This window comes from Macadamia integrifolia, chromosome 9 (genome assembly GCF_013358625.1).
Source record: "Macadamia integrifolia cultivar HAES 741 chromosome 9, SCU_Mint_v3, whole genome shotgun sequence".
In the NCBI taxonomy this organism is placed as follows: Eukaryota; Viridiplantae; Streptophyta; class Magnoliopsida; order Proteales; family Proteaceae; genus Macadamia; species Macadamia integrifolia.
The window spans coordinates 13,517,411-13,535,952 of record NC_056565.1 but is presented as its reverse complement, the minus strand read 5'-3'; the positions used below and the strand labels follow the sequence as shown (position 1 = coordinate 13,535,952).

At 37.8% G+C, this 18,542-nt stretch overlaps 1 protein-coding gene and 1 long non-coding RNA gene across 2 annotated transcripts; one reads left to right on the top strand and one right to left on the bottom strand.

The window, feature by feature from the left end:
- Nucleotides 1–10,899: 10,899 nt before the first annotated feature.
- LOC122088552 lies at nt 10,900–17,551 on the top strand. The gene is made up of 3 exons (XR_006143093.1): nt 10,900–10,957; nt 11,040–11,130; nt 17,209–17,551. It is a non-coding gene; the product is annotated as an uncharacterized LOC122088552 (long non-coding RNA).
- Nucleotides 11,519–13,708, bottom strand: LOC122088551 (potassium transporter 5-like). The gene is made up of 3 exons (XM_042657852.1): nt 12,660–13,708; nt 12,345–12,570; nt 11,519–12,244 (listed from the first exon to the last, which is right to left on the bottom strand). The coding sequence occupies exons 1-3, from the start codon at nt 12,903–12,905 to the stop codon at nt 11,823–11,825; spliced, it is 894 nt and encodes a 297-aa protein (XP_042513786.1). The 5' UTR covers nt 12,906–13,708; the 3' UTR covers nt 11,519–11,822.
- Nucleotides 17,552–18,542: the final 991 nt, after the last annotated feature.

Sequence of the window (18,542 nt, the reverse complement as noted above, 5' to 3'; positions counted from 1 at the left end):
CTCAAACTGGATTGGGAGTTAGGCCACAATCCTAGTTTGATTCACAAACAGTGAAATATATCATGGAATAGAGGCTTCGTGAAAATATCTGCCAATTGTTGATGCGATGGAACAAATCGTGTGATCAAAGAACTAAGGGCTACCTTCTCACGAACAAAGTGATAATCTATCTTAATATGTTTCATTTGAACATGAAACACTGGATTTGTAGTAATGTGATATGCACTGAGGTTGTCATAAAAAGAATGAACGGCCGAGGATGAGAGATGCCAAGTTCCTGAAAAATGAGGGACAACCAAGTAAGTTTTGTAGTTGTAGATGCCATAGCACGATATTTTGCTTCACCACTTGAATGACCAAAGGTGGATTGTTTCTTTGCACTCCAAAAAATATAATTTGAGCTGAGAAATATGCAAAAACTAGTGGTAGATCAAGGAGTTGTAGGACAATTGACCCAATTTGCATAAGAGAAAGCATAGAGATCAATTGTGCTACAAGAAAAAATACAAAAGGTCAAGATCAAGGGTACCACCTACATATCAAAGGATTCCGTTGACCAATTGAAAATGACTGGTAGTAGGACTGTGCATAAAATAACAATCCATGTTCACTGAGTAAGACAAGTTAGGCCGTGTCATGGTAAGATATTGTAAAGGACCAAGGATGCTGCGATACTGAGTAGCATCTAGATAAGGAGATCCTCCCATTTTTGGTCTATTGATTTTACTTCCATTGGAGTGAACACAGGCTTGTAGGAAATCATAAAAGCAAGAGCAAGAATGTCGCGAGCATACTTGTATTGAGATAAGAAAATCCCATCAGCATTGTGTAAATATCCAATTTTTCCACCCGCCCCGACAATGATGACAGATGATCGAGGTTCGTACTCTACATCAGAGGAGAATTTAGGTCTTTCATGATGACTCGGACCCTGGGGCAACCCAAAACCCTAATCTGACCCAGACTTGATAATAACCCAAAACCCTAATTCAGCTCGAAACTCTAATCCGGTCTAAGACCTTTTTTCATACCAGATCTTATGGCATGTGATATTAGTGTGTAATATATTGAAGAATCGATTCTAATTACACTCTGATGGTGTGGAATAGCAAGGATAAAGATTGCCGAAACACCCCCAGCTTGCAATAGGAAAGAAAATCCGTCCTTGTAAATCTCGAATTTTTAGGAGCGAAAAAGGAACTCGAAACACACGCTATTTGATAGTGCTTGGAAAGTCGATTTCGATGATATATTAAAAATTCGACCAACAAATCTCCCAGAATCGCTCTTGGAAATCAGATCATGACAGACCAAACTAGCCCAGGAACAAAGATTCTTCTCGAGGCTGCCAAATATTTGGTGGGCTCACCAACTTCCCCATTGAAGTTTTACACAAATTGGTTCAGATCTGTGAAATGCTACTTTTTGGATCGAGGGCCCACCAAAAAAAAAAGATTCTATTTTTGGTAGGTCTGTCAAAATTCGTACTGATGGATCCAAAAGGCATAAATAACACATCTTTTTGCTATGGAGAGACCCCCCTCTGTCTCATGATTGCTTACCTATTCCCTTATGAGAGAGCCTAGTGTGAAGATCCTTTACCCAACCATTAGCCTCCCTTGCTAGTTTTATTTTGTTCCTTCACCTAACCACTAGACTTTTCATTTTTAGCCTAGCCCGACAGTCCTATCCCGACATTTGATCTAGGGCGGAAGCTTTATCCAATTGGGTCTGGCTTTTACATCTACATGTCGAAGTTCTGTCAAAATTTTTGAGATTCTTGAGAAGCACGCCGTATCTTTGAGGTGGCATCGTAGGCCTAGATTCTCCAAAGAAGAGAAGCAAGTAGTTTTTCCCACCTAAGTCCGAAGCCTTCACTAGGATTACGTACACATCAATCGGGGCCCACCCCTCTTAACTCGAAACAGGGGTTAAGGTCAGGTATAATTTCTTAACAGAGTAGGCATAATTTAGATTACTTAATATAGTATTTGTATAATGTTGTATATTAAATATTTAGTCATGTATGTGGTTTAGGATATAAAGGAGAATATTCATATTTAAGCATCTAATAGGAAGACCAGTTCAACAAGATGAAGTGGATGCCTAACACTTTCCCAACTTCATAATATGACTCTTACCCTAATCTCTGGACTATTTCGAGTCTATTTCGAGCCCATACCTATAGAACTAGCCCACATCCCAAGTCCTAGGCCTTAATCCTTGGTGGCGACTCCAATTCTTTATGATTCCCAATCCCCGAATTGGCCATTAAATTACTATTGAATACGACCCAATAAGGGAAAGAGCCCATTTTTTCCTGTAAAATAGGTCCCCACGTATTTACAAGTGGTGATACGATGATGTGGGCGTGAATGCGGTTCATCACCAGGGGCCCAATTTTACCCCTTTACAATGGCGACTCCACTAGGGACTTGTCAAACTTCTAACATTAGATGTTATCGTTAAATGTCATTATTTTTGATTATGTATATATATGCCTCATTATGACTCGTTTGATATTAAAAATACATGTCATTATTTTGAATTCATGTGCACAGATCCAGAACTTATAATTGGCTCAGAGTATTAGGTCTAAAATGACCAATATACCCATGGATGGCCCAAAGATTGATTGGCTTGGGGTATTAGGACTAAAGTGACCAAAATACCCTTGGATGGCCCAAAGAATTTTTAGCTTGAGGTATTAGGTCTAAAATGATCAAAATACCCTTAGATGGCCCCAAAGATTATTTGGTTTGGGATATCAGGTCTAAAATGACCAAAAAGTCCTTGAATGGCCCAAAGAATGATTGGTTCAGGGTATTAAGTCCTTGGATGGCCCAAAGAATGATTGGCTCGGGGTATTATGTCTAAAATGACCAAAATACCCCTAGACTAGCTAAAGGTTGCTTGAACATTGCTTGACCAAATCTAGTCAAAATTATTGTGTGCTAACACCTTGGCAAGAACTGAACAATGGTGGCCCACTTGGTTACTCAAGTAAAATCTTAACTTTCTATTTAAATTCACTAGATAGGATCATATTAATTTCTTGTTTGATCGGGGTTTTGCCCGCTTAAAAGAATTCATCAATAAATTTTCGCCCGTGTTTTCGTATTTGCACCTATGCCATCCTTGAACAAGATGATGATAGTTATATGCTTAGGGTGATAAAATTTGGTAATTCTTTTCTTTGCCCTTTGGCCATAGTGCAGGGCTCGGCCAAAGAGTGGCTTTATAAACACCCAACTTGACCACCCACCACGATAATGATGGCAAACAGGGAATGATCGAGGTTCGTACTCTACATTGGAGGAGAATTTAGCCCTTTAATGATGACCTAGACCTGGTAGCAACCTAGAACCCTAATGTGACCCGGACCCGGCAGCAACTCAAAACCCTAATCTGACCCAGACCTAGCAGTAACCTGAAACCCTAATCCAGCATGAAACCCACAGTAAGCTAAAACTCTAATTCGTCCTGGGACCTTTTTCCTTACCCGATCTTGTTAAATATTGAAGAATTGATTTTAAGTACTCTCTAATTGTGTGGGAACGTCATGAATAAGGATTGTCAGAACACCCCCAGCTTGTAATGGGGCAAAAAATCCTTTCTTGTAAATCTCAAAATTATTTATGAGCTAAAAAGGAGCTCAAAACCCACGCCATTGGATAGTGCTAGGAAAGACGACTCTGAAGATATATTGCACGAAAAATCAAACCATCAGATCTCCCGGAATCACTCCCGAAAGTTAGATCGGGGCAAACTGGACTAGCCTAGGACCAAAGATTCGTCCTATGTCTACCAAATATTTGGTGGACCCACCAGATTTTTGGCGGCCAACTTCTCCTTTGAATTTTTACCCAAATTGGCCCTGATCCATGAAATGTTGCATTTTTAGATGGCGGGCCGACAAAAAAAGATTCTATTTTTGGCAGGTCCATCAAAATTCATGCTCATGGATCAAAAAGCCTATAAATAGTACCCCTTTTTACCATTTTAGGAGTATGAAAGGATATGGAGAGACTCCCCTCTTCCTCATGATTGCCTACCCATTCCCTTGTGAGAGAGCGTAGTGTGGAGAGAATGATAATTTCTCCAATCATTAGCCTCTCTTTCCATTTTTAGTATGTTCCTTCTTTTTTTTTGGTAAGGATTTTTAGTATGTTCCTTCACGCAACCATTAGCCCTTTCCATTCTTTAACCTAGCCGGACAGTCCTAGCTCGACGTCTGATCTAGGGCCTAAGCTCTACCCGATTGTGTTTGACTTCTACTTCTACACGTCAAAGTTCTACCAAAATCTTTGAAGATTCTCGAGAAGTGTGTTGGGTCTTTGAGGTGTCATTGTAGGTCTATTCTCCAAAGAAGAGGAGCAAGCAGCCAAGATTATTCGCACCTAAGTCGAAAGCCTTCACCAGGATTACTTATGCATCAACCGGGGTCCACCCCTCTTAACCCGAAACAGGGGTCAAGGTCAGGTATAATTTCTTAATAGAGGAGGCATAATGTACTTAATATAGTATTTGTATAATGTTATATATTAAATATTTAGTCATGCATGTGGTTTATGATATATTGGGGAACATTCATATTAAGCATCTAATAAGAAGACTGGTTCAACCGGGTGAAGTGGGTGCCTAACACCTTCCCAACTTCATAATCTAACTCTTATCCTAATCTTTGGACCAAACCGAGTCTATCTTAGGCCCATTCCTAAGGAACGGGCCCACACCCCTATTCCTAGGCCCTAATCCTAGATGGCAACTCCAATTTTTTATGATTCCCGATCCCCATATTGGCCATTAAATTACTATTGAATACAACTCAAAAAGGGGAAGTCACTTTTTTCTTAGAAATAGGCCCCCACATATTTTTGAGTAGTGATACGTGGTGCGAGGCCCGCGGATGCAGTTCATCACCAAAGGTCCATTTTCTCCCCCTTTGCAGATTGCGATGTACTTCTATTCCTAAAAAATAGTGTAGGGCACTGAAGTTCTTCATGGTGAATGTGGTTCCCAAAGTAGTAATGAGATCATCAAGCATGTGTGGGCTATTTCTTATTAACACAATGTCATCGACATATAATAGAAGAATGAGTGTGTTGTCATTATGTCTGTAGACAAATAACGACGAATCTACTACACTATAGAAGAACCTGTAGTCAAGAAGAAACGTACTGAAGCAGTCAAACCAAGCCCACAGAGCCTATTTGAGCCCGTAGAGTGCCCGACTAGCTCTACACACATAGGTGGGCTTAGAGGGGTCAACAAAACCCGGTGGTTGATCCATGTATACTGGTTCATTAAGATACCTATGTAAGAAGACATTTTTATGGCAAGTTGACGGATGGGCCAGCCTTTTACTGTAGTTAGAGTAAGAACCATGCGAATAGACCTAGGTTTAATAACTGGGCTGAAAGTCTATAAGAATTCCACTCCTTCCTATTAATTGTAACCCTTAGCAACAAGTCGGGCTTTGAAACGCTCCAAACTACCATCAACCCATAATTTGGTCTTAAAGACTCATCGACAATCCACAACATTCAAATAGGGACCACATGGAACAAGTTCCCAAGTGTTGTTGATATGAAGAGCCTTCATTTCATTAAGCATAGCATCATCATGAAGAAATTCAGGGTCAGTAATAACTAAAGTCGAATCGAGTGCTTCAGCTTGGAACAAAGTAGTGATGGTGCCTCAATTGAGTGTGGTGCAGGCAATGTGGCTGTGTGCATTAGAGCATCAGTAATGGAAGATGGTGTGATTGCTCCATCTGGTCCAGTAGGAAAGACAGATGTGCATATATCAACTAAGTTGCTCATAGGTTGTGGAGTTGTTGACAATGGCATTGAGTGGCATGAATTAGATATCATCTGAAGGAAGCATCCATTTTGTGAAAATAGAGAGCTCTCCATCTACCTGTTCTTCATGGGAGATGTTAGCATGTTGAGTGATGTTGACAACGATATCCCTTATGTTTTTACTATACCCGAGAAATATGCACGGTAATGATCTTGGCTCAAACTTATTAGATGCATAATTCCATAAATAAAGGAAGCACCTTGAGCCAAAAGCTCTTAGACTTGAATACACTGGTATCCTACGAAAAAGCATTGTATATGGAAATTCAATCTTGAGGATTGGAGATGATAGCTGATTTATTAGGAAGACTACCATTGTAAATGCTTAGTATAGCATGGCAAGACCGAGTTCAATAGTATGTCTATGTTTCTTTCGTCTGCGATATTTTTCTCAGGTGTACCCGGGCAAGATGACTGATGTGCTATACCACACCCAACAAGATGATTTAAAATTCTATGTCTAAAAATTCATTGCCTCCATCTAATTGAATTTTTTTTTTTTTTTAGATCAAGTTATTTTTCTACCATTTTTTGAAAAATAATAAAGTATCTGAAGAAATCAGATTTTCTGTTCAATGGGTACATCCAACTATACCTTGAAAAATCAACAACAAATAACATGTAATATCAACTTTTTGAGTTGAAATAACTAGATCCAGACCCCATAAGTCACAATGTATCTTTTTCAATGGTTCAAGAGATCTGGGCTGTGTTTGGTATGCATTCCTATTCTGAGAATGTGCATTTCTATTCTGAAAATACAGAATGCATTCTTAGCTGAGAATGAGAACATTGTTAGGATAAAATTTTTGTTTAGAATGCGTTGTTTTATCTTAGAATACTCAGACATTTTATCAAACACCTCATGGGTAGAATCTCTTCAGTGAATGTCCCAAATAATATTATAAGTCACAAATAAAAGTATAAAATTTTGAATCATTCCTTAAATAGTATTGCTTAATTTGATCCCACAAGTCCCAAGCGATGGTGAAAAACCTCCGCCTTCATGTCAACATTCACTGGAGTTCTTTAGGAGAAGCGGTTTTTACAAAGAGAAAGAAAAGTAGTTTTTAGATATTTGAAAGCATGAGACGTTATTCCTTGGGAGAGAATGTGCCTTTCATAAGATTAATGTCACAACTATTTTCATCGGGTTGTGCTGAGAGTTGGAGAATGGAGAATGCAGAATGGGAAAATATATCATTCTAGAATGAACTGTATTTTTTACCGTGTTCTAGAATTTTGAGAATGGAATGCTTACCAAACAATGTTTTTAATAGTCCAGACTGTGTTCTTGGTTCAGAATACATTCCAAAAATACATACCAAACACAAACCTAGTATGTGAAGAAATAAAAAGGCTTTCTAGCACTATTACTTATCTGCCAACTACTACATAGATTAAAATTTTTTTGTGAGACTGATATAGAACCATTATTTTTGAGAAACTGAAGAACATGTGTCTGTGGATGACCCAACTTGTGGTGCCACACATCTTCATTTGCTGATTGGAGTCTGTTTGAAAAATGTGCTTCAACTCGGGAGTCATCAAGCACATAGAAACCTCTGCGGCTACAACCCACGGTGCTAGTGTTTTTCTTGTCCTCTGATCCTTACTAGTAAAACCATTAGAAGTGAATTCAAAATAGCAAGGATAGTCAGCTCTAAGTTGAGAAACAGAAAGAAATTTTTTCTTAGGCTCTGTTTGTTTTGACGTAAAATATCTGGTAAAACAAATTTCGCAGTAAAACAACTTCTTCCACTGTTTGTTTCGCACTTTGGCAAATTTTCACAATAAAAAATTTTACAATGGGTTACCCATTTTCCGGAAAAGAGGTTGGTAAATTTTCCCCAATATTTGTCCGTAAAATCTTCTCATATTTCGATGTAAAATGTAACATTTGAAATATCCCGCTTCCTGACATTTTGCTCACAATTCATGAATCACAATTATCGAAACTCAGAATAGAGAGGCCTTGTGACTGAAACTAGAACTTTTTTCATCTACTCTGATCTACTATGAAAGCGGTTTCCAGTGATTCTCTGCAATATCGAGATGCAATTCCTCTCTTGCTACGGCTGCGGTTCCAGCTTCTTCACCATAAGACTGAGGAGGGGTGCTATATCTTGCAAACCTCAGCTGTGCTTCTCAATCTTTTGGTCCTTTCTCGATTTAGGTTTATGCAACTCCGATCGGTGAAGGCATTCTGTTCCTAAAGGTGATTTTTTTATTTGTGGATAGATCTCGCTCAATTGAATCTATTTGATGAAGGTAATCGATTTTTGCATTTCAGGACCCCCTCCCCATGCAACTACTCACGGTCCCCCACCCCAACGCCTTTCTCTACCTGACATAGCCCGAATGGAGGAGACGGCCACCTGGGGCGTATCACGGCATCTATCGTCAAAATTGTGTTTGTCAAACTTCGTTTGACAGTTCTTAACCGGCCGCCACTTGGTGTGACCTCCGTATGGGCTGAAAAAGGACAGAACCGCAAAGGGTACTACTCTTGTGTGTTTTGCCCCAGGGTTGAAGGAAAGGATACCCTTGTCTTTTCAATTTTTTTTTTAAGATTTTTTTGGTCCACTAAGTTTGAACAAAAAGAAAAAAACCAATTGCATTTGGGCGGCTGCTGTTAGGGAAAAACAAGAATACGATACTCAGGTCTATTTTTGGGGGATAACAGACCGTAAAGTAGGTCTGCCACCTTTGATGTTTTTTATTCTCATGGGCTGAATTTATTAAAATTAATTGAATTATGGACCTATGGGTTTAATTACTCGATTATGATGTTGAAATTTAGGTTATTTTTATGGTTGGGTTTGTAATTAGTATATTCAGAAAACAGAACCATTATGAAGCCCAAAATTATCAAAGCCCATTCAGAATTGTCTAACTTGTGGTCACTCAAACATGATTCTAATTCTGAATTTTGAAGCCAAATAGTCTTAGATAAGCCTAAAATAATTTACATGGTTATGACATGTCTTCACGTTGATAACTTGTTATCTTGGATAGATCACATCAGGCTTATGTATATGTGAGTCTTATGTCGATCTTTACTAGAAAAAAAAAAAGTCTTATGTCGATTCATTATTTTTACAATCAGATAACATGAGCTTCCTAAGTGAGCGAATCTGTGGTGCAACAGTTAAATTGCATTATTTTAACATGTGGGTCACATGGTTCAAACCTTGGAAACATCATCGATCTTTGGCAAAGAAGGGTGAGGTTGCATACATTTGCCCCTCCCAGACCCTATAGTGGCGGGAGCCTCATGCACTGGGTTGCTCTTCTTATAATATGGGGTGTCTAATTCAAAATTGTTATAATGTCAAATAAAGTTTATGTAATTGTCCGTTCTATGTCGATCCATAATTTTATCAACCATATACTATGGTCTGTTTAATTCAAATTCGTTACAATGGCTTTAATGTAATTATTTTAAATAATTTTACAAAATAAATGATAAACAAACATATGAAAAAAATTTGATAGCATTTTACAACATAATTTACATCTTCGAAACAAAATTTGGAAAATTTTCAACCAGTAAAATTTTACATGGAAGAATTTACATGAAAAATTTTACACCAAAACAAAATGAGCCTTAATTGCAGGCTCTAAGAGAAATCTCTTAGGGGAATTCCATTTATAAGCTTTCCTTCCCCAATATGAGTGATAGGTAATCGAGATCCATTGGCAATCATAACTGTGTCAGATCCACTACATGAATATAAGTTCTTAAGTTTACTTGGATTGTCGGTGATTTGAGCAAATGCCCCTGTAGGAACCACTCGTTGTCTTGAGAATCTGAAAGATGTAATGCACCTAGGGCTTGTGGAACATCCTTTGACTAGAAACTGTTGTTGAAGCGGAGCCAACATTTTAGTGCATCACACACTCTCTTTTTACAGGTTTGGCATGTCGTAACAGGACCACCAGTACGAGTTTGTTGAAAATGATTATCAAGTGATGAAGTTTTTGTTGCCCTAGGCGTATCTTGGGTCATTCAAATGGGGTGTTTAGTGCTTTTCACTGCTTTTAGTGAAAGTTGAATAGTTCTAATTTAATCTCAGTATGACTTGGTCCAGACCGTAATCCTTGCCAATTCTCTAAAAGTGCAATTAGGTGCAATTCTGGTATAAGATTTGGACACTTGTCCCTAATGACGTGAACGGTCCAGATTCAAAGATAGGATGTCAAGAATGCCTGCTATCTTGAGGTAGACCTCTTAGTTGAAACCCCATCCATTTTCAAAAACTCTTCCGTCTTCAAATCGTTGAAGGATCCTCACCGATTCTTCAGCGATTTGAATGGTTATATCTCTTGTTGAAGGATCCCCACCCTTCTCTCTCACAACGCTAAAGCTTCATTCCGATTTCCCCTAATTATCAAATAGATGAAATCTCTTTGACCTTGATTTCCTATGGAAGGCTCATTGGAATATGAACCTTAAGGGGGCGTTTGGTTCGAATTATCCATCGGACCAGATCCCAGGGAATCAGTTTCCCATTAAATTTAAACCGTTTGGTTCATTTTTGTGAAAAGCCGATTCGGAGTCGTGGTAGCCAGTAGAATCAGGGATTTCAACTAAAATCCATGACTCATCCGGATTAACCTCAATAGGTTAATCCGGAATCGAGTCACGGTTTATTGGGTTGGTATAAAAAACATGGATTCACATTGAGTTCATTATCCACGGTTTCCTGCGATTCTCACGGTGAAGCTCGACCGAGGTTCTCCCTGAAACAACGCGACGGAGGTGAGAAACAGGTAAATCGTCCTCTTCCTCTTCTTCTTCTTCTTCTTCTTCTTCTTCTTCTTCTTCTTCTTCCTCTGCTTCCTCTGCTTTCTCGTCTTCGTCTTCTTCAGCTCGTCTTCTTCTTCTTCCTCATCTTCTTCTTCTTCCTCTTCCTCTTCGTATTCGTCTTCGTCTTCGTTTTCTTCTTCTTCTTCTTCTTCTTATTTTTCTTCTTTCTTCCTTCTCTTTTTCTTCTTCTTTTTTTGTGTTTAGGGTTTCTTACGTTTACCCTCTGTCCATGACAGATGCACGCATCTGAGAAAAACACCTAAAACCGAGTTGATTGAAGGTGAGATTTCCCCTCTTCTTTGTATTCTTGGCCTACATTTGTGTTTTATTAAGATTATTGAAGTTCGGTTTCTATTTTTCAGGTTGTAAACTTCATATCTAGGGTTTACCCTATTTCCAAATCAGACGATCGACTCCAAGGTTTGAAGAACTAGAATCGAAGCTTGATTTAAGGTTAGATTTCGATTCTTATGTGAATTTTTTCTTCTTCCTATGCGTGTTCTTAATATTATGGAAATTCGGTTTCCATTTTTTCTTCTTCTTCTTCTTCTTCTTCTTCTTCTATGGTGAAACAGTCTATGATGATTCATCAGTTTCTTCGTCCATGCTTGTTCTTGATCCTGATCTCTTTGTATGTTTCCTGCTCTTCATTTCTGTCTCTTGAGAAGCATATTTGAAGGATCAGATATTTCTTTAAAGGAGGTTCATAATGGAACCATCGATTCGGAGTCTCATAAAGGAGAGGAGATACCCCTTTGTGTTATGGTTTTCCATACTGTGCCAGTGGATGCTTTTTTTCCTCTATGTTACTACTTTTTTTGTTCTCCCTCTTTCTTTGTTATGTTCAGTGTTAGTTCCAGCAGAGTTGGAAATTAGCTATGCATATTTCAAATTATGTCAAGTGTATATTTGTTATGTGTTAATTTCAAGTATTCATTTCTTCTTCTTCTCTGTTGTTAAATTCAACTATCTGTTTGGTGAAAAATGAGGTGAATTTCATAGATCTTTTCTATAGCACCCAGTATAATTATTACATTAATATTACCATACCCACATGCCACATTGCATTGTTATAGGTGCTTCAAGGTTATTACCCCCTCCTCCAAAATCAACATTCTCATTGTTAAATCTCAATAATCACTTCCCTAGTAGCATGCATGATGTTTAAGACAAATTTGCCCTTGGGAGTGCACATCCAAGACCAAACACAAAATGATACTTATCATCCTTCCCAAATATTCATATCTAAAGTCTATATACAAATCTTCCACGCTGTTTATAATAGACGATAAAAATAGGAAATAAGTACTTGGAATCAAATCGTTTGATTGACACCCCTTGGTACTTGGAAATAAGTACTTGGATGGGAATCCAGCTAGAAGGGCAGTTTTAGCAAAGGAGCTTCTCTCCAGAGATGCTTTGATCTTCTCAGCTCTCTTCAAATGCTTTGTAGGGATTTGCAACTTATAAGCAGAAAGGTTCATCTCATCTTCCCCTTGTTGGCTGTTTGGGATAGCACTGACCTTCGAATGCCTGGAAATCAATGAATACATTGCAAAGGTTCCACCTGAAAATTATTCAAAACAGAAAACCCATTATTCTAAGTACCCTACTCACATATTGCCCAAATAATTAACAATCTCTATTGAAAGCTTTTTATGCTTTACCGTCGCCGTTTTCATTGGCTCTGAGGAAGATGAATACGTATTTGATGAGTGGAAAGAGTGTGAGAGAGTAGATGATGAGAGACAGAGCTCCAATGATGTTGTCACTAGTTGGGACTCTGTCTGTAAAAGTGCTCGCAAATACATATAAAGGAGATGTTCTAATATCTCCATATACAACTCCTATGCTTTGGAAGGCAAGCTTCATCACAGCAGCTATGGACAGTGCCTGTTAAAACAAAATAAGAAGATGTTAGAGAGAGAGAACCCACTTCAGAAATCCCAAAAAAAAAAGAAAAAAAGAAAAAAAGTTCAAACCTTGGTTGTCTTGGTCGCCATTCCAGAGATATGAGAGGCCTCTTGATCAAGTGAGTCAAGCCTAACAAGTTTTTTCTGATTCTGCTTCTGGTTGTGGACCTCCATCTCCACCTTCTCTAAGCAATCTCTTTCTCCATCGTCTTCAACATCTTCTTTACATTTAGTTCCCACTCCAACTGCAACATTCATTTCTTCATTCCCTTTCATCATCATCTCAACAACATTTAGAACCAAATTAAGAAGCATGAAAACTAGGATTATTCAAGATGAAATGAGTCAACAGACATTCACCAAAGCAAGAGAACAAAGAAACAAGTTGCTCAGCAGAAAACAAAATATGTAATCGGGTCATGCCGTCTAGAATAATAGTTGTAATCTAGATCTAATTAGAAAGGAAAGGTGAGGGGGGGATGAAGAGAGACAAAAAATCATCCAGAAAAGGGACCTTCTGTGACACATCTACTCCAACTTGTCCTCTTCAAATATGATTGCCTTTGCTGTAGGCTTTGTCAACAAATCTGTGTACTCCTGGAAAGGAGACTTTGTGAAGCGTGTCTCCCTCCAGAAATCAGGAGTCAGGAAACCATACATCTTCAGAAGACAATCGAAAGTAGCCTACACATACAAAAAACACATCCAATTAGGCATAGACTTTTTCTACCACATAAAAACATTACCAATATTTAGGGAAAACATGTCACTAAGCAGTCTGCGCTGCCCAAACCCCCGCCCCCAAAAATAACATTTCTTTATTTATTTATTTTTTCTTTTTGGAGAAAACCTTTGTAAAAAATGTGATGCACAGACAGAGAGAGGAAGATAAGGGCTTGGCCTAGCCAACTAGCACACAAGCCCAGAGAACTCTCATTATTTGGTTAGAAAGATGAAGAAGACCGTAGCCTCAGTGAAGAACGTAGCCTCAGCCAGAGGATAACATCTAAGAAGCATAGAATATCTAGCTACCACATTTTATGCACTCTTGCTTTTAATCAAGAGTCGGTTACTTCATCCAACAAGAAACAAGAATATAGACCACTTTTCCAAACAGAGGATGAATCTAATGAAATGGCAGTCATGGATGACAAAGGGATAGGTTAGAATGTAGGACCAATCACATGAAAACCTAACACCAGCCCAACCCACAAACAAGGCAGAAGGGACAGAAAAGAACTCGTATCATGTTAAATGTGGCATGAAACAATGTACTGAAATCCCAATCACAAGTGATAATTTGCAGAGATTCTTTATGTTTTTGAAAAGGGCCGGGGGTTGGAAGGGGTTTCAGATCAATCACATTTCTCTTTGTATAATACCATAGTTATAGTGGTTTCAAAACAATTTGAAAAGGTCAATTCTTAGTGGGCCACTAAATTTGACTAGTAGTCTATTCATGACGTTACCCAAATGCCAAACCATCGTGTCAATGTGGCAAAACATATAGTGGGAATGTGCACGAACCTTTTCCCCTCTTTCACCCTTCTTTCTGTTTAGGGGTTTGCAACCAGTAGACCTTTATAGGAGTCAACTCTGGCATAAATCAAACTCACCCAAAGCCTCCAAGGTTGCAGCCCAACAAGCAACCCACGCAATTTGAAGACCACTTAGGTATGAGTCTACACTAGAATAGAGGTTTGTTGACAGGTAATAATCAAATGTGGCTATACAGTGGTGATTTTTCAAATCATAAATAATTATGAATTCAAAACACAATAGAATAGTCAGACTCAGAACAACTCAAATATTTAAAAAAGAAGCAATAAGCATAAGAATTAAATCCGATAATTATGAGTAAAAGCTCATATGAAATATTAATATATCATACATAAATAGAGAGGTTGCTCAAATCAGACTCAATTCAGGAATTCAAGAATCAAAATAATCAACAAGATCAGATCAGAGAGAGAAATTCTGGAACCCCAAACTAGACAAGAGATTAACTCATAATGGAATGTTAAAAGTAGAAAATCAACCCAGAAAACTATTTAGGATATCAAAACTGATATGAAAAAAAATCAACACATAAAATTATTTAAGATATCAGAACTGGTTTGAAAAAACAAACTTAGAAATGAGTTCAGTCAATTCAGCAGATTGACAATGAAAAATATTTCATAAAAAAGAAAAAAAGAAAAAATAGAAACAGTAATTGAATAACTAAAACCTATTCGGTTTAATTATTGACATAAGCATAGTAAAAATGAGGAAAGCACAGCATCCAATTCCAACCCGGACCCTTACTTTATTTGTGTATTTCTGTTAATATGATTTTATTTGTCTGTTCCTATTAATATGATTCTATTTGTTTACTTCTAGTAATATGAATCCCATGAATTTTGGTTACATGTTCTGTTTTTGGGTCATGGAGACTGATGAATATCTGACATGGTATGTTATGGAAGCAGAAAACAAATGTTGAATCTCACAACCTTCCCGTGGGTACTCAGTAACAATTTATTTTTTCTTTGCCATTGCTTCTTTTTACCCCATTACATGAGCTCTTGATGTCTATTAGGATTTAGGAAGAGTCCCCTATCTTCTGTCATGTGTGAATCTTTTAATTTTTTGTCCTACATAAAACATGAATTGCATTTGAAAACTTTATTTCCAAATTTGTATAGTGCTTCCAAGATAGGTGAGTAGAAGACAATATGAGTACCATTTCCAAATTTGTATAGCACCAATTTATTATTTTTTGAATTTGAATGTAGATTTACTTTTACAATGGAGTTTGATGACGGCTACAGGAGGCGAAGGAAAATCATAATCTTTGCGGCGATTGTTGTTGTTATAGCAGTAGATCAGTATATAAAAAAATATCTGAAGAAAGAGCCATACCGTTGTGAACCCCTATGTGGTATTATTGAAACAGAGAGAATTATCGGTCACACTGATAAAACATGTCGAGAACAAATAAGGTTAAGCAAGAGGGCTTTTTTTAGTTTAAGTCATTTGATTAGGGAGAAGGGTCTATTGAGGGATAGCAGATCTGTGCAAGTGAATGAACAACTAGTTATGTTTCTACAGACAGTAGGACATAATGTTAAAAACCGCGTCATTGCACACAAGTTTGGACATTCTGGTGAGACTGTAAGTAGGTACTTTAACCTTGTATTGGGAGCAATCATTAAATTGTATCCAATACTATTGAAACCTCCAAGTGTCGCAGTGCATCATCGAATAACAAATAATGAAGTAAGATTTTACCCTTATTTCAAGGACTGCTTCGGAGCCATAGATGGGTCCCATATCCCTGCGTGGGTGTATTTAAGCGACCATCCGAGGTTCCGTGATAGGAAGGGTGATATTTCCCAAAATATTCTTGCTGCCTGTGACTTTGACATGAAATATACTTACATTCTTTCTGGTTGGGAAGGATCAGCATCAGATGCTCGAATCTTAGACAATGCATTGCATAGAGACGGCGACGGAAAATTGGTGCTGCCACGAGGTAAATATTATCTCGTTGATGCTGGGTATGCTAACCAAGCGGGGTTCTTACGACCATATCGAAACGTTCGATATCATCTGAAAGAGTGGAGAAATATTGATCAGTCACCAAGTGATAAAAATGAATTGTTTAACCTGAGACATTCACAATTAAAAAATGTAATTGAACGTTCATTTGACCTCCTGAAGTCAAGGTTCAAGATCCTGAAAAATCAGCCAGAATATCCTTTCAAAACACAAGCAAAAATTGTGTTGGCATGTGTGCTGTTGTACAACCACATTCTTACACAGAATAATGTTGAAGAAGAAGAACGATGGCTTGATGAAGAGGATGAAGAGGTTGAAGAAGCTAGTACTAGTACCCAATCCACCCCTCACAAAGTAAATGATGATGTTGAAGATGATAGTTCTGATGGCGAGGATCATGTGCTGGAGAATGGGGATTGGGATCTATTTCGAGAACAAATTGCTGACCAGATGTGGGCTGATTGGGTTGCAGCCGATTTGTCCAACTCAGATTGAGTATTGAAGAACTAGAATATTTGTTATTGATTAACTTCTATTTGGAATGTAATTTTGATGTGGACAAACTTAATTTTTTTTTTTTTGCATTTTGGGTTTGGGATGACTGTATAACATAAACATACTTGGAAGCAAATTTTTGTGTTGTGGGATGCATGTATGTGGACTATTAACTAAATTGCAATATTAGGTTTATGGATTTCCCAATTAGTAATTGTTATTATTACTTGGTTTAAATTTTTGTGTTGTGGGATGCATGTATGTGGACTATTAACTAAATTGCAATATTAGGTTTATGGATTTCCCAATTAGTAATTGTTATTATTACTTGGTTTAAATTTTTGTGTTGTGGGATGCATGTATGTGGACTATTAACTAAATTGCAATGCTAGGTTTATGGATCTCTCAATTAGTAATTGGGCTTCTTGCTTGGTTTAAATTTTTGTGATGTGGGATGCATGTATGTGGACTATTATCTAAATTGCAACTATTAGGTTTATGAATTTCCCAATTAGTAAGTGTTATTGATTACTTGGTATTAATGAAATACACTCACATTGTATATGGTGTATTTTGTTAGTTTTGATGTGATGGAACCAACAGGAGATTCTAATAGTAGGTCACGGGACATTGCTTCATGGCCTAGTGCCGTTTCTCATTACATGTTGGAGTGTATATTGAAGCAGTACAAGAGTGGTAAGGGTGGAGATAACGGACTGAAAAAGGAGCAGTTCATTGAAATTGCCAACCAACTGAAAGAGAAATTATTTACTAGTTACGACTGTGAACAAGTGAGAAACCACTTCCGGATTTGGAAGCAAAGGCTTAGAGCATTAAGTGACCTACAGAAGCAAAGTGGATTGGGTTGGAATGCATCTGATATGAGATTTGATGCTCCTCAACACTTCTGGAATGATTATAGGGTATAATGGGATTCTTTAAATTATTCTTTCTATATAGTTGTGCTTTTTTTTTTTCTTACTTACAACATAAGCACATTGACATTGTCCTTTATATTGCTAGAAAAAAGAACAAAAGGATTGGAAGGAACATAGTGTGCTCCCAATTCACCTTGAAGTTGGAGCTTTGCTAAGGAAAGAGATGGCAACTGGGAATGATTCAACAATCCCCTCTGAAGCTGCCACTGAAGTTATGATGGACGTGACAGGTACTCAGGTTGAGGGAATAGGGAACAATGATGGTGTTGACTATGAACCTATTGAAGAAGAAGAAAGTGTTCCTTCCACTTCCATTGGTAGTACCAGCCGTTCTCGAGGAAGACCTCGTGGGTCCGTCAATAGTGGCAGAGAAAAGAGAAAGAAGGGTGCAGCTGAAAAGGTGGTAAGTCCATTGAAATCGATTGCTAACTCAATCGAGAAGATGGTAATGAGTGAATCTCAGTCTGAATTTGGGAGAACCATTATAGATGCTGTTGATGCTATTCCAGACCTCAATTTTCAACAAAAGTTTAAAGCCAAGGAATATTTCATGGCCAAGAGGAATTCTGCCATTATCTTCTTGGAAACAAGAGTAGAAGATAGGCGAAATCTGCTTGAGATGTACTTGCCAGAGATTGAGAAGAATTGAGGTGATAAAAGTAAGTGTTTGGACATTATACGACAATGGTTTTTTTGAATAGAAAATGCATCTGTTTGGTTGATGTAACTTTTGGTTTATGTTAAGTCTGTGACAATGGTGAAATGTAGTATTAAGACATATTAAGACAATGGTTCTTTATATGTTTCTATCTGAATGATTTCAAGGTTTAAATATGGACAACATCATTCTTATTTGTCATAATATTTTGGGTTATATGGTATGGTATAAATAGGGAGCGCATAGGTGACCCAGATTACTCCATTGAGAAAATTGGTGAGAGAGAGCAGAAATGGCATGTATTTAATACTCTTTGTC

Excerpts from the sequence above, each read along its gene's own strand:
- LOC122088551 (XM_042657852.1), bottom strand. The coding sequence starts at position 12,905 with ATGCTTCTTAATTTGGTTCTAAATGTTGTTGAGATGATGATGAAAGGG. Across the intron at positions 12,571-12,659 it reads TGGCGACCAAGACAACCAAG|GCACTGTCCATAGCTGCTGT; the intron begins GTTTGAACTTTT and ends TTGTTTTAACAG. Across the intron at positions 12,245-12,344 it reads AGCCAATGAAAACGGCGACG|GTGGAACCTTTGCAATGTAT; the intron begins GTAAAGCATAAA and ends AATAATTTTCAG.